The sequence below is a fragment of the Mustela lutreola genome, chromosome 1, assembly GCF_030435805.1.
Source record: "Mustela lutreola isolate mMusLut2 chromosome 1, mMusLut2.pri, whole genome shotgun sequence".
Lineage (NCBI taxonomy): Eukaryota > Metazoa > Chordata > Mammalia > Carnivora > Mustelidae > Mustela > Mustela lutreola.
In genome coordinates this window covers 140,896,149-140,911,485 of record NC_081290.1, presented here as the reverse complement: position 1 = coordinate 140,911,485, position 15,337 = coordinate 140,896,149, and the positions used below count along the sequence as shown (strand labels likewise).

At 44.3% G+C, this 15,337-nt stretch overlaps 1 protein-coding gene across 3 annotated transcripts in view; it reads right to left on the bottom strand.

The window, feature by feature from the left end:
* The window catches only part of TMEM154 (transmembrane protein 154), a 44,522-nt gene extending 31,179 nt beyond the window's left edge, over positions 1 to 13,343 (bottom strand). For 2 of the 3 annotated variants that reach the window (XM_059175396.1, XM_059175414.1), the window contains exons 1-2: positions 13,156 to 13,343; positions 6,760 to 6,813 (exon numbers count right to left, since the gene is read on the bottom strand). In XM_059175396.1, the coding sequence (XP_059031379.1) occupies positions 6,760 to 6,813; positions 13,156 to 13,249 (148 nt within the window). In that variant the 5' untranslated portion in view covers positions 13,250 to 13,343. The remainder of the gene's footprint in view (positions 1 to 6,759; positions 6,814 to 13,155) is intronic. The other variant, XM_059175404.1, reaches the window with a different exon arrangement.
* Between the last annotated feature and the right edge of the window lie 1,994 nt (positions 13,344 to 15,337).

Here is a 15,337-nt window from a genome sequence, read left to right as displayed (position 1 = left end):
GATGCCCAAAACTTTACCTCCAGTATCTGTGGTGAGCCCCGGCCTCAGTACTTTTTAGTTCTCCAGGTTGAGAACCACTGTAGCCCAACCTTACCCATTTCCAGTCACCCCCTGGGCCACTCTAGCACCCTCCCCTCCTGCTCTCCGTGCTCCTCCTTGGCAAACCGGGGAAGAGTCAGAGGTCAGGAAGTTGGATGCCAAAAGCTGCCAACTCCATCACCAGAATGCAGTAGCTGAAGAATCATCACTGTAGCCTGGAGCTCCTGAGAGACTCTGGCCAGGCTGAACTGAGAGAGCACTGGGACAACCACGACTTCCTGAGTAAGTCTGAACATAAGAGACTGTGCTGGAGCGTAAAACCCTCATCTCCAGCAGCAGTGCCTGCAGACAGTTCAGCCTGGAGGTTTATACCAGTGGTCCTCAAACGTTAGCGTCAGAATCACCTGGAGAGCTCCTCAAACAGAGAGCCGGCCCCTGCTCACAGAGTCTCTGCTTTAGCAGATCTGGGATGACGCCAAGAATTTTAAGGGTTTTTTTGAAAGATTTTATTTTTAAGTAATCTCCCCACCCAACATGGGGTTCGAACCCACAACCCAAAAATCAAGAGTCACATGCTCTACTGACTGAGCTGGCCAGGAGCCCCAGGGATTTTCATTTCTAAGACAATGCTGCCGCAGCTGGTCTGGATGCCATACTTTGACAGCTATGGGTCTAAGTTGCCCAGACAAGCTTATTTAGTTGTGCTTAATTATTGGTAACACCTCTTATTCTCAACACTCACGGTCCACCAACACTGCCTGGTGGGTTTTAAGCTACACCCACATCCGTTATGTGAGGGTATCTGCTGCTGCACCTGGGCAACGATATGTCCTCAAAGCTGCCCCAGAGCTTTCAGCAGTAAGCTTGCAGTAAGGAAGGATACTGGGTTGAGAGTTACTGAGTTAAACTGTAAGTCCCTTGACTTTATTTTAATTTGTTATTCATGAAGATAGTCCTTACCCGCTTTAAAGGTGATTGGAGACCCCTACACAGAAAGAAGCCTCTGGAAGTGAAACTAATAGGTGAATAGGCGTATGTGGCCATCAAGTAAATGGTCTCTCTCTCTGGTTCTGGCATCTTTTTACAAACCAGTGGCTCAGCATCTGTGGAATCTGGCTGTGATGGGCCAGGGAAGAATGAGAACAGATGACTCAGCAGACTCATGGGGCCGCAGCCCGTCTGTGGGAGGGCGATGGCATTTGATGCCAGAACATGCCAACAGCAGGTGGACAGACAATGGCTCCTTGATGGTGAGCCACTGGGACACAATCCTTCATGGCTTCTGAAGTGTTCTGCCCTTTCTCTGGTTTGCTTGGTTTCAAAACAATGCTGACTTACTGTGTATCATCTGAGAGGAGTTCATTCAGGTACTTGTTTATTGCCAAATGCCTCCACGGTTTGGCGCCGTATCTCTCCCTAACTCCTGGAACCCTGTCTGCTGTACAGTCGCCGTTGTGTACAAGTTGCTCAGGAAATGTAAATAAGTCAGGTTAGTTGGAGAGACAATAAGAGGACATCTCTCACCTTTTTAACAAGAATATCCTGTCCTCCTCTCTCTGTCCACTCTCTTCCAAGAATACACACAGTGCGTTCTTAGTTACAAAGAGAACTAGGTGGTGTCCTCAAAAGGTTACCTGAATTTTAAAGAAAACACTGGAAAATGAGAGGAACGGTTTAATGCCAGTGAAGACTCCTGAGAAATGTCATGTTTGTAGTTTTTGTTTGGTGGGATGGAGGGAATCTAGTATTCCACATGGTTTCCCACAGGTGACCTAATTCTCTGGGAACAGGACTAGGGACTCGGAAGGATTGTTGTTTTCATTATATGCTCTGTTGTATGATGTATTTAATAATTTTGGTTAATTGAAAATATTCCTGAACATATTTTTCCTGACATATTTATCTGAAGAAGATATGGTCAGCATAAGCGTGGCTGAACGGATTGGGAGGCAAAGCACTGAAGGAGAAGGGCAGGTTCTACCACAGGAGGTTCAGGGGAAAGCGGTGCCCGTGTTTTGCACACCCTGTCTCTCCAGCCATCAGCTGACTAAAGGGGATGATCTCGCATGTTGAAAGAAGGTTGACAAATGTTCCTTTTGCTTATTTTGAGGAGGGTTTTCTGGTAAAATGCTTCCCTGCGGTAGTCTGCTCTGGGAATTTACTTCTGAAGCTTGGTTCTATTTTCACCGCATTGCCTTGAGACACACCTGCAATTACAATTTACTATCAGATGAAAACATGCCCCGCGAAGGAGGCCCACGGTGCTCTGATGTCTTTTCTGTTTTAAACTGTTTATTTTTATGTCTTTTTAAAAGAAAGCTTACTCATATTTAATCAGACTTGCCCAGACCCTCAGGCTGTCCCGGTCTAAAGTTACTCATTTGCAGAAGCTGCATTTTTGACAGTCTGGCTACCTTTTTGCACACTGGAGACCTACTCTAGCCTGTGGTACCTGGCAGTTTAAAGGAATTCAAGTATTTTTATGGGACAGAATACACATGCATTTTTCATATTTAAAACTCTTTCTACCATCAGTGGGATAATAGATGCACAAGTGCTTTGAAATGGAAAAAAAGGATTCTATTAAAATAATATCTATGGTCATTCATAATCTGAATACTTTTCTATGTTTATTACCTTTCTATCTCTCTTTTGAATAGCCAGTTTCAAGAATACAATTCTAGAGAGTAAGTTGGAAACAAATGTTCTTGGCCAAGCCCTTGTCCTCTCCCTGGCCTGCTACCAGCCCCGCTCTGAGTAGGGGAGGGAGACAGGTGGGCTCTTCCGCGGGGCACAGAGGCCCTCCACCTACGGGTGACAACTCAGAGTTGTCAGAGAAAGCAACCGAAAGACAGGGACAAGCCAAAAAACGAAGTGGTAGATGGATGTTTGCGACAAATCAGAGGACAGGAGAGCAGGGAAAGGAGATGTGAGCTGGTTGCTCAGGGACTACGGTACCTCATCACCAGCTGCAGGAGAAAGGGGGACAAGGGGTACTCAGAAGTTCCCATCGCTAGCCTACTGGGGAGCACAGAGCAAGAGTTTGAGAGGCTGAGGAAGGAGACAATCTCCCGAGGTCCCTAGAGTAGTGTCTGAGGAGGGCAGATTGGGGATTGGATATTCTGGGGTCAGCAAAGTCCCTTACCAGGTGTCTAAGCCCTGCTTACTTCTGATCCTACTTTACCTTGAGAAAAACTCAATCCTGCCCTCCATCCCGGCCAATCTCACAGGGCTCCAGCACTGAGAAGTGAGTGTTGCTGCTTGAACTACTGATGCTGGGTGGTCCCACTCTCTTGCCAGGCTCTTTTCTGCATTTATCATTATGATCCTACAATTTTTTTTCTCTTCTGGTGTTTAATGAGATGAATTACATTAGAAGATTCTCTAATGTTGATCCACTCTCAGATTCCCGGTTTTAGTCTATGCAATCACTGGGATGTGTTTTGCTTTTTTTCCAGCACACTTCCTTTATTTATAATTTGTATGATTGATCTAGGATTCAGCCTAAATTTTCTTCATATACGTGTTAATTGGGTACATGGCCAATATGCCTGGGCTCTTAGTGATATACCAACGTAAGGATGGTCTTTGCTTGAGAAAAGATAATCCTAGTCATAGAGTTACTAAAGTACAGGATGGCCAGTTTAATTTGAATATCAGATCAACAAATAATTTTTGTGCATAAATGTGGCCTCTACTTATACTGAATTGTACAAGATGTTCTTAAACACACATGAAAAAGTGTGTATTTGAAATTTACCTTTAACTGGGTGTCCTTTATTTTTATTTGCTAAATCTAGTCATCTTAACCATAAAAAGGAAGCATTATGTTTAAAAAAGAATACATGAATTTTAAAAATAATACTGCCAATGGAAGAAAGAAAGCACATGTCCGCAAGCCCTAGGAACCACTGGTCTCCTGTTTCTGAAAACTACAATGGGGTGGGGAAGCAGGAAACAATAAAGACATTTTAATTCCTATATAGCAAAGACACATAGAAGAAATATGGAAATTTCAGAAACAAACTAGATTTGGTGGTTTTGTTCCAAGGAAAAGAAACCAAAATGCCACCACCAAGTGGACCCTTCTCCAGTAAATAACTCTTCTTTCAAACTACCTTCTTTAATTAATCAGGAAATGTTTCTGTGCTCTCATTCCCCTCCCCCCACCACCCTGGCAGATTTTTCTGTTTATTTTATGTTACAGAAATTTTATTTCTTTTTCAAGTTTTTAAATAAGCTCTTACTGGCTTGAAATTTATCATCTATGGAATTTGTTTTCCTTTTGTATTCTTTTCAAAAGTCTCCCCAAAATGTTTGTGACTACAAGACATTTCTGCAATTTGTCACGCTGCTCAATGCATATTTCCTGGGTCTGAACTTCATCCCTAGTTTGAGAGGAAGATGGATTAAGTATACATTCTCAGGGGGCACCTGGGTGGCTCAGTCAGTTGAGTGCCTGCCTTTGGCTCAGATCATGATCCTGAGGCCTTGGGATTGAGCCCAGCATTGGATTCCCTGCTCAGCTGGGAGCCTGTTTCTCCCTCTCCCTGCTGATTGTGCTATCTCTCTGACAAATAAAAATCTTTTTTTAAAAGTACTTTCCCGGAGTGCCTGGGTGGCTCAGTGGGTTAAGCCTCTGCCTTCGGCTCAGGTCATAATCTCAGGGTCCTGGGATCAAGCCCTGCATCAGGGTCTCTGCTCAGTGGGGAGCCTGTTTCCCCCTCTCTTTCTCTGCCTGCCTCTCTGCCTATTTGTGATCCCTCTCTGTCTGCCAAATGGATAAATAAAATCTTTTTTTAAAAAAAGTACTTTCTCAGTACTACTCATAGATACAGCTACATAATATTCTCTACAGGAAGGGAAGCAGTAACTGTTGCCCGTTTGGGTGTGAGAAGACAGAAGTAAACTATTTATATATAAAAACATTTGGAATAGTTAACATTTTGGAATAAAATAAAACATGGTTAACTAAAAAATCATATTTATCCAGGTATTACCACAATTTCATTTTATTATTTAAATGGTTACTATTTTGTCATGAATATATGTAACTCTTGAATAAATTTCATGTCATTCCTCAGTCAGTCATGTGCCTATAATGTACCAGACACTGTTGTAGGTCCTGAGAAATGAAACCAGGTCTATGCCTCCCAGGAAAACACGGGTAGGTAGGGACAATGGCACATACATCAATAACTATAATGTGGTTTAATAAAAGTCATTGTGTATGATTGTTTGTGTATGGAGTCCCATGAGGACATGGGAGTGAAAGATTCAGGAAATCTTCACAGAGGAGGAGATCCTTCAAAGGAATCTCAGAAGTTTATCCAGCAAAGATGTCAGGGAAAGGCATCACAGTTGAAGCACACAGAAAGACTCAGAGTTTGACACACATTCAAGTAGTTGTACCTAGAGCGTGTGGTGGGGAGTGTCAGGGGATAAGCAGGAAAGGAACTCCCCTTTCATAAGGGGCCTTGAAATGATGTCAAGGGGTTTGGAAGCTACCCCAAGGAAATGAAATCCCACTGAAGGGGTAAGTGCAGGAGGAAATGATAACTTTTTGTTATAGAACTATTGCTCTGGGTGTTACATGAAATGGGGTTGGAGATGAGACTAAAAGCTAGGAGATAAGTTAAGAAGTTAATGAAGGAGACGAGGTGAGAGCTAATAGGGGCTTAGGCTAGCAGGGAGCTGAGGAGTTCCTCTCTGGACATGCTGAGCCTAGAGTCCCTGTGGCATGCCCAAGAAGAACTGAGGGCGAGAATACAGATCTAGAGCCAGGCAACTAGGCATGGTGGGGGGTGGGTTTTTTGGGAATCATCAACCACGGAGTGAGATGAAAGCCATGAACATGGATGCCATGGCCCAGGAAGAATGTAAGGAATAAGAAATAAAAGATAGACATTACTATGAGATGAGCAGGTGGAAGAAAAAAATCTCTAATCCCAAAATGGAAGGGGGCAATCAATGTCCTAGGAAATCAAGGAGAAAATGGCATCATAAGACCCAAGGAAGAGGAGCATTTCCATCACTGTTGATTACATTGAGTGATAGAGAGGAGAACATGTAATATGGACAGAAATGGGTCCTTTGGGTTTAGCTATTAGAAGGCACTGGGGATCCAGAAAGAGGAATTTGAGTGGCTGCTCTTGACACAGCAGCCAGATGTCAGTGGGCTGAGATGAAGGCTTGTTGACTGTCTTTCAGAGAGATTGGGAACAATGGAAAGGAAAGATAGAAGAAAGCTCGAGAAGTATTCAAAGGTACTCTAGCTATTTTTCATTATGAATGTATACCTACCTTTTTTTTTTAAAGGTGTTGATATTATTTAGATCCGAATTTGAACAGAATAACTATTAAAAAACATTTATAAGATAATTATCAGAGCTAATGAGACATTGATTGGATAGATGATGATATTAATTTTTTAAGGTAATGACTGTATTGAGGTTATGCTTTTTTTTTTTTTTTTACCTTTTTTTGAGAGAACAATGTAACAGATAACTGAGTACCCACCACTGATTTTCTTATACCTTTCCCTGTTGACCAAAGGTTGGCAACTTTTTCTTAAAGAACAGAGAATAAATATTTTAGATCTTGTGGTCCAGAAAGCAAAAGTCAGGTTTCATTTAACCACTTAAATAAGTTTTCACTGAAGCATTCAAATACACAAAAACCATTCCTAGCTTCCAGGTCAGAAAAAAACAGGACACTCACTGGAATGGACCCCTGGGTCTTCATCTGCTGTCTCCAGGCCTCTCGTGGTGTTTTCTGAAAAGAATCACATCAGAGATGCAGTTGAAGCCTCTCTTGTACTCTGCCCCAATCTCATTCCCTCCTACCCTCTCCAAAGGTAACTGCTCTCCTAAAGGTAACAATATCAGTTGCAACTTTTCAAATATGCCTATATCCCTAAGCAATATAAGCATAATTTGGAGTGTTTTTAAAAATTTTAAATAAATGTAATCATTCTGTGCATAATGATCTTCAATTGGCTCTTTTGGCCAACACTGCATTTGAGATTGAGATTGAGTCATCTTCATACATTTGGACTACTTAATTTTACCTGTTGTAGGATATCTCATGTTGTGACTGTATTAAATTTCATGTATTCTTCTGTGCACGCACATTTAAGTTGTTTCTATTTTTTCCATCTTTACAAACAATGCTACAATCAACATTCTTGGCCATGCCTCTTTGCTGTGCATTTGTTCTTCATCTGGGATATATAGCTAGGATTGGATTGTTGGGGTTGTCAAGTATGAACATATTCAGCTGACTAAATATTTCCAAATTGTCCTCCAAGCTGATTATATAGAAAAATTTCCTTTTCCAGTAATCTGATACAGTTGGTAACCTGAAAAATTCTCCCAATATGCAGCACCTAGAGATACTGAATGAAATATGAGACAACTTTTTACAGTATAACAAAATGTCAAAAAACAAGGAAATCCCCAGACCCCAGAAATTTTTTTTTTTTTAAAGAAGAAAGAAAAAATGATTCAGGAAATTTAAATTTAGAGACAAATTTACCTATGGGGATTTCCTAGAACAAAGGTTGGGCCCATTGGGCATAAGAGGCTATATAATGCTTTCAGGGGACTTCGGTGCATCTCTTGGGTTAAAAGTTAAAGCTAGGGGCGCCTGGGTGGCTCAGAGGGTTAAGCCTCTGCCTTCGGCTCTGGTCATGACCTCAGGGTCCTGGGTTCGAGCCCCGGAGTCGGGCTCTCTGCTCAGGGAGGCTGCTTCTCTCTCTCCCTCTGCCTGCCTCCCTGCCTACTTGTGATCTCTCTCTCTCTCTCTCTCTCTCTCTCTGTCAAATAAATAAATAAAATATTTTTTTAAAAAGTTAAAGCTAAAATATCAGGCTGTGGGAAGGAAGGGAGAGAGAGAGGGGGGAGGGAAGAAAGAAAGAGAGAGAAAGAAAGAAAGAAAGAGAGGGAAGAAGGAAAGAAAGGGCAGGGGAGGAAAGGATAGAAAGAGGGAGTGAAGACGGACAGGAAGGAGCAATGATTTGGCAGAGTTCAGAGTCAGAGTCAGGTGTGCCACCCCAAGGCTGATCTCACCATCATCCTGACACTGTGGACCCTGGCCCCTCTTCTGATGTTCAGTTTAATTCTGCCTACTTCTTTCTCCTTGGCAATGACTTTGGCATCCTTGTCTGCCCATTTCTGGGATTGACCTGCCCCCACAGAAGACTCTGCTTTGTTGGCTCGTACATTTCATGAGGTTTTGGCACCCCCTCAGACAGCTCTTGGAGTCTGGCCCCTGAGGACTGCTCAGCTTGTCCCCTCTCCAACCCAAAGCCAGCCTTGAAGCCTGAGGTCCAAGCTTCAGCCTGGCCCATCCCTGCCTCCGTATCTTCCAAACACAATTTGGAACAGGAGTAGGTTGTATTGGGAAAGTATTTACAGTAACTTGGTGCTGGAATCAGAAATCTGGGTTTCTGTCAAATGAGGTGAAGTCATCCTCTGTGTGCCACAGCAAGTCCTCAGTGCCCCCACGATTTCTTTTCTTTCCTTTTTTTTTTTTTCTAAAGATTTTATTTATTTATTTGACAGAGAGATAGAGAGCACAAGTAGGCAGAGCCGCAGTCAGAGGGAGAGGGAGAAACAGACTCTCCTCTGAGCAGGGAGCCTGATGCAGAGAGAGCTCAATCCCAGGACCCTGGGATCGTGACCTGAGCAGAAGGCAGAAGCTTAACTGACTGAGCCACCCAGGCGCCACTTCCCCCACAAGATAGCTATCAGGAATGGGAATTGACAGATAGAACCAGTGACAAGATTAGGTCTACATAAACTGCAGATAAAAGTTAGCACAGAAGACTATGTTAAAAAAAAAAAAAAAAAAGACCTGAGAGAAGGAATAATTAATAAGAAAAAAACAAGCAAGACACAGCACACTTTTTTTTTCTGGAAATGAAAAAATCTGTCTAGAGTGAAAAATATAACTGAAATGAAAAGCCCAAGGCACAGGCTAAGCAGCAGTATAGGCTAGCGGATTGTGGGAACCCTCCCACCCGTGCTGCAAAGTTCCTTTTTCTCCACATCTTTGCCAAAATTTGAGGGTGGTGCAAACTTGACACAGGTAGGCAGATTATAGGTCATACTGTTTCTTTGCAGAATGGGGCCCAACCCAGCCAAGATCCAGGCCTCTTCTGGATCCTTAGGTCAGGCTTTTAAAGACACAGAGGGACTTTAAACCCCAGGAAATCCCTTTCTGCCTATTTTCTTTGGTACCTGAAGGCTATTTGGTCCTCCAGGTCAGATCTCAGCAGGGCTCTCTCAGGGCAGCTAACACAAGACTGTGCTGTCTCTCCCTGGTTCCCACACCCTAAAGCCTCTGACCAGTGACTTTGTCATTCCACTTTTCCTGCTTCTGGTCTTAACTTTGCTAATCCCCAGATGCTCTGTTCCTCCTGCTGCAACTTGCAGCCCTTCCCTTCCTCCACTACAAGCCAAAGTTAAACCAATTTGCTCCATCCCTTTTGCTGTAGGCCGGTCTCTGACCCAACCAAACAAATACAGTTCCTTTATTAACATGCAATAGCCTTAGACCCCAACTGAGGGGGTCCAAGATGTATGTGATACATTTACAGTTGGAAGGGTACCAGAGACATATTTTTCTAAACCTGGAACTAGACCCATATACTGGCAGAGCCTAAAAACCCAAAGGTGTTATAGTATACGTTAGAGCATGGATTCCTGAGACTGAATCTTACTTAGATGCACTATTTAGCTGTGTGACTCGAGTCAAGTCACTTAACCTCTCTGTGCTTCCATTTTCTCATATGTAAAGCAGGGATACTCGTACTCACTATATAAGGTCATTAGGGGAATTAAATGAGTGAGTATATGTAAATTATTTAGAAGGGCACCTGGCATGCAATGAGGACTCTAGGCGTCTGCTCTCGTCATTATTGCTACTTGAAATTGGAACTGTCCCACGCAATAGCAGATGCCAGTCACACTCAACGAGACAAGATCAGTGTCAGAAATCGCAGTTCCATTTACGTAAATAGTATTTTCTTTAATTCCTTCTTTTCTTCTCAAAGTTTATCTACTAATTAATGGTTCTTACTCTTCTGAATCGGTGCAGAAAATCTCCGAGTCTTTCCCGTCAAACCCGCTGTTTAACCCTGACCCAGCAAAACACAGCCTCCTTGTTTCTGCCCGGTGCCCTCAGCTCTCCTTTTACAGACCATCCTGCCCACTGCAGCTAATAAACCCCACGCTTTCAGTGTCTTGGGAGGCTGCTTTTAGCTCTCTGATAGTGTTAAGCTGATATTGACAGGACACAGGGCAAGAAGCCAGGTGAAAACGACTCCCTCACCCCCTGGACAGAATGTCGCCTTGACATAGAGTCTGAATTTTCTTAGCGTCCATGCTGGCCAAGGTACCTAAACCCGCAGCTTTTCTTTAACTATGCTCATCTGTTTCGTCAAAATCCCAGAAAAGCTGTTTTCTCATTTCTCTCCCGGTGACTTCTAAGTAGATTATTTCACTTGGGACAGTAATCAAGACTGCAGCAGGCTCTCCGTATAGAGAAAGGACACTGACTCCAAGGTACTGCGGCAGAGCCTGGGACTGCTGATAACTGACTTGAGCCGTATCCTGGAATATGCTTGCAAGGAGGGGGTATCAGGCTGCTCAGCGGACTGGATTCCACTGCTAAACATTTCCAAGATACTTCCTTAAGAATTCAAGGAAATACAAGTGTGACACCCATTTAGTAACTCACATCCTCACATCTTAGGCACCATTAGCTCAAAAGGATATACATTGATTAATTAAAAAATAGATAATCAATCCTTAATTTATAAAAGACTTCTCCTTGGCTTTGATTATATAGCTTTTTGTGAGTGGACATTTTTGCATTTTCTGACATTGGAAATCCAGACAGGGCCCAATAAGCATGTTGGATTATCTAGGTAAACCCTGCTTTCAGCTGAAATGCAGGTTTTCCCCTTTGATTTCCCTGACATTCTCGCACCACCTGTTTTCAGGAGCTCATCAACTTTTAGTGCTCAACCTCAAATCCATTCTAGAATGATTTTAGCATTTGTCAACAATTACAGAGTTCTTTATTTATGTGGATCCCAACAAGTCAAAGATAAGCTACCGAGCATTTTCTCTGGTCGCTCTCACAGCGGTTATGGGAGATACGGACACATACACACACTTAGGATTCTATGCAATCAGCTATGTGTACTGAAGTTGAGTTTTATGTGGGCATGACACAGATAAAGCCATCAGGCAAGGCGCAAAGGAGACATCAAGGTAACTTCCAGTCTAGGTCTTTAGGGTTACATAGGAGTTCACTAAGTAGAAAAAAGGGAACTTGTCATTCATTCTTGACAAGAACCGCAGAGACCTGGAGCACCCCCTCCCTTCAGTCTGATTGGGCCGTGGGAGGGCACACAGGAGGAGACACCTGGGAAGAAGGTTGAAACAAGGGACCAAGTGGTATAAATGAGGAGCAACCAAAGGTCTTTATTGTGAAAGAGCCACCGATCAGAGCCCAGCATTAGAAAGAAAACTTGTACTGAGTCTTTACGTGACCCTTTTGCCTCTCGTGGATGCCTTACGCTTCAACTCAGATATGTCAAGAAGATACTCAGAAGCTCCAGAAAATACTCAGGCAGCCTTAAGTATTACTCTCAGGGCATGTTTGAGGCACCTGGGGTAGCGTTGAGACTCACAAGACTTGGAAGTAGGAAGGCCAAGCTCTGCCCCCTGGGCTGCTGAGAGACACCCCACAGGGAAAGGAATCTCCATTGGGGCCCAGTTGGGACGCGGGGTCCCAGTTAGAAGAGCTGAGCAGCCGCGGCACTTGGACATCTGACCGTCCCCTGCTTCAGCGACTTTCCCTGTGTCACCCGTGCGGCTGGAGCTTCGTCATCATCATGCTCGCTCCCAGCCCCCAAACTGTGCCTAAGACAACACACTGTGTCCCCCCCACCCCGCCCCAGGTCTCATCTGAAACACACCTAGCATTTCAACCGGACATCTTTCCAGTGGGCATGGTTTGCCTTTCACTTTTCATTTTCCACCCCAGATGCCTGGCAAGACCACATGGAGAGCACCCAGGGCAGGAGAAATTGGTGGGGCGGGGGGTTTGTTTGGCTGCTGACTGTGACTCTCCAGGAAATTGCCACAGGCTAGGTCAGTGCCTGATGCCTGCCCCCCAATCCCCATCCTATTCGAAGAACCCTAGCGTGAGAACTTTCCTTTTACTTGAAATACTGACCTGCACTACTAGAAACAGGTAGTATCTGTTGACAGAAGTCATGGGCAATGAGTTTATTTACCCAAGGGCAAGTCAACAAAACTGTATGAGGCAATCGAGGGAGATTGCGCTCGTTGTAGCAACTGTCAAGGGTATAAATCAATTGCCGCTCTTAGTTCAAAATAATGAGATTTAATATTTTGTCTTCCCAATACATTTGATTTGCTACAATCACATTACTTTCTAAAGTAAAGGTTCATTAGTAAAAATGCATGCAAAGAAAATATCCCCCAAAGTAACAAGCTCAAAGAAAAACAGATGAAAGATTTCTCTTGAAAAGTTAGAATGGATGCCTGGTAACTCCTCTGATAATTTCCTGTTTACTTTTTTTTTTTTTTTTTTAACTGACTGGTTTTCTTTAGTATACATTCCAGTAGTACATTTCCATACATCAGTTTTTCCGGGAGATTTTGCTACTAGCAGATTTCCCAGCCCACATTATTAAAAGGAAATTCACGACTTCTGATGGAAACATTCTTTTACACCAACTGACAAAAAAGTTTATGGTTTCTTTAAGATGCCCGTCCAAGCCGGGAAATTACAGGGACCCCGCACTTGGTAGAGGACAAAAATTGCAGGAAAGTTAGATGGAGTGAGGGCGCGGGAGGAGGAATGGGCGGCTGCGGGGGAAGCCAGCCAAGCCCTCCCCCCACCAGACTCCACACCCCTGCCTCCCAAACTACAATTCTAATTTCATCTTCTTCTTTTATAGAAAGGACTTGGTTTTCTGGGTGTTCCCCTTCCCGGCAGAGTTCTGTAGCCTCGGGCACTGACCCAGCCTGGCTCTCCTCCTTCCCGGGGGTTGGAAAGCGGGACGTAGCTTACCCTGAGCCTGGCCGGTGGGAAGGAGCGCGATCGCCAGGGCAAAGGCGAGGGCAGCCCCGGGAGCCTTCCTGTCCGCTCGCCGCCGCCCGGTCATGATGCTGCGCTGGGCTTCAGCCTCCCTGAAACCTGAACATTTCCTGTTTCCTGCTTGTTTGGGTCGGTGCTAACTTGAAGGAGAGGTGTTTGCCTGTTTTTTAGGAAGTGATGTAATTCTGTAGGAGCCTGTCAGACCAGCAAGGATTGCAAAAGAGAAGTTGCCCTGCAAGGTCTCACGAACCCTTTTCAGTCCCAGCCCTGCAGCGGGCGCCCATCTTTTGAAACTGGCTCTTAGAAAAGGGGTCTAGAGCTCAGCTGTCCTTTGGGATCTGGGCCTGAGGATCCTGGACCTCAAGCATTCTCCAGTGGTGATTTTGCTGCACCCCAGGTGAGCCTCTGGGGCGGCCCAGAGTCTAGAGCAGCGCCATCCAGTAGAACTTTCTGAGATGATGGAAAGGTCCCAAATCTGCCAAATAAAGTAGCCATTAGCCACATAGGCTATAGCGCCCTTCAGATGAGACCAGTGCACAATGAATTTGTACTTTCATTTTTATTAATTTAAATTAAAAGAACTCCATGCGGCTAGCAGCTGCTGTGTTGGACAGCTCGGGCTTAGCGGGCAGGGGTACCTGGACCATCAGAAAATGGCTGGGACACTTCTCTCCAGCCAGACACACTACCATCGCTGGGCCCTGAATGCCACCTCCCTCATAGGGAGATAAAGGACAACGCTAAGCATGTGCCCGAATGTACTCTGCACCCCCCGAGAGAAATGATTTCTATTATTTTTTTTTCTTTATAAAACTCATGTGTTTTTAGAGCAGTTTTAGGTTCCTAGCATAATTCAGAGGAAGCTACAGAGATGTCCCATACACTCCTTACACCCACACACGCACAGCCTCCCATTGTGGACATCCTCCCAAACTGGTACAAATTGTTACCATGGAGAAATGCACGCTGATCATTGTCATCACCCCAAATTCATAGTTGACATTAGGGGTCTCTCACGTGTGGCACATTCTGTAGGTTTGGCAAACGCAAAATGACACAAATCCACCTTGATATTATCCCCCGGGATGGTTTCTCTGCCCTAAGTATCCTCCATGCTCCACCCATTCATCCCTCCTCCCACCCTAACTCCAGGCACCCACTGATCTTTTTACTACCTCCAGAGTTTTGCCTTTTCCCCAAACGGCGTGCAGTTGGAATTACGTGGCATGTAATGTAGTTTTCCTGATTGGTTTCCTTCACTTAGTAATGTGCATTTACGTTTCCTCCATGTCTTTTTGTGACACGACAGCTCATTTCTTTTTGGCGCTGAGTGACAGTCCATTGTCTGAATGTACCACACTTACCAATTCCTTCGCCTCCTGGAGGACATCTTGGCTGCTTCCAGGTTTCAGCACTTAGAAATAAAGCGGCCAGAAACATCTGGATGCACGCATTTGTGCAGACAGAAGCGTTCGATCCTTTGGGAAACTGCCACAGGGCTTGATTGCTGGCTCTATGGTAAAGAGCAATGATCTCTTAAAGGGCCCATTTCTGAAGCAGAATCTGTTCTCAGGGGGTAAAAAAAATCTGCATTTCGCTTTTCTTCCTTCTTACATAACAATAACATTCTCAGAGGTGGTTAGCAAACAAAATAGGACTGAATTGGATTAGAATGGGGGTGGCCGTTCTGCCCAGGGGAAACAATGAGATGTTTAGACCAGCAAGCAACGGATTAGAGTGTGTTAGGTGTTTGTGTTCTAACTGAAGTCATTCCTTTGGTTTAGGTTTAGGGCCCAGGCAGGACAGAAGGAAATTTCATAGTTATGTTTGTGGTACTGCCAAGAAAGACAGAGAGAGAGAGAGGCACCAGACATCCACCCGGTCTCTAAGCCCCTGCCTGCAGGTACCATGAGTAACTCCCTTGGAGCCAGTTCATCCCTGGTGCTCTGCTTGGTGTGAACACTGGAAGCAACCAGAATTCCTCAGCCCCTGACACAGCTATCTGTTTTGGGGTTAGTGCGTTATTGCTTTTCGGTGACATTAGTCACTGTTAATCTCCATTCGTATTCACAAGAAATGGGTTGGTGATTCATGAAATGTCCAGTTGGTTCCTGGACCTACAGTATGCATTTCACCGTTTTAAAGTGGCTTAAGT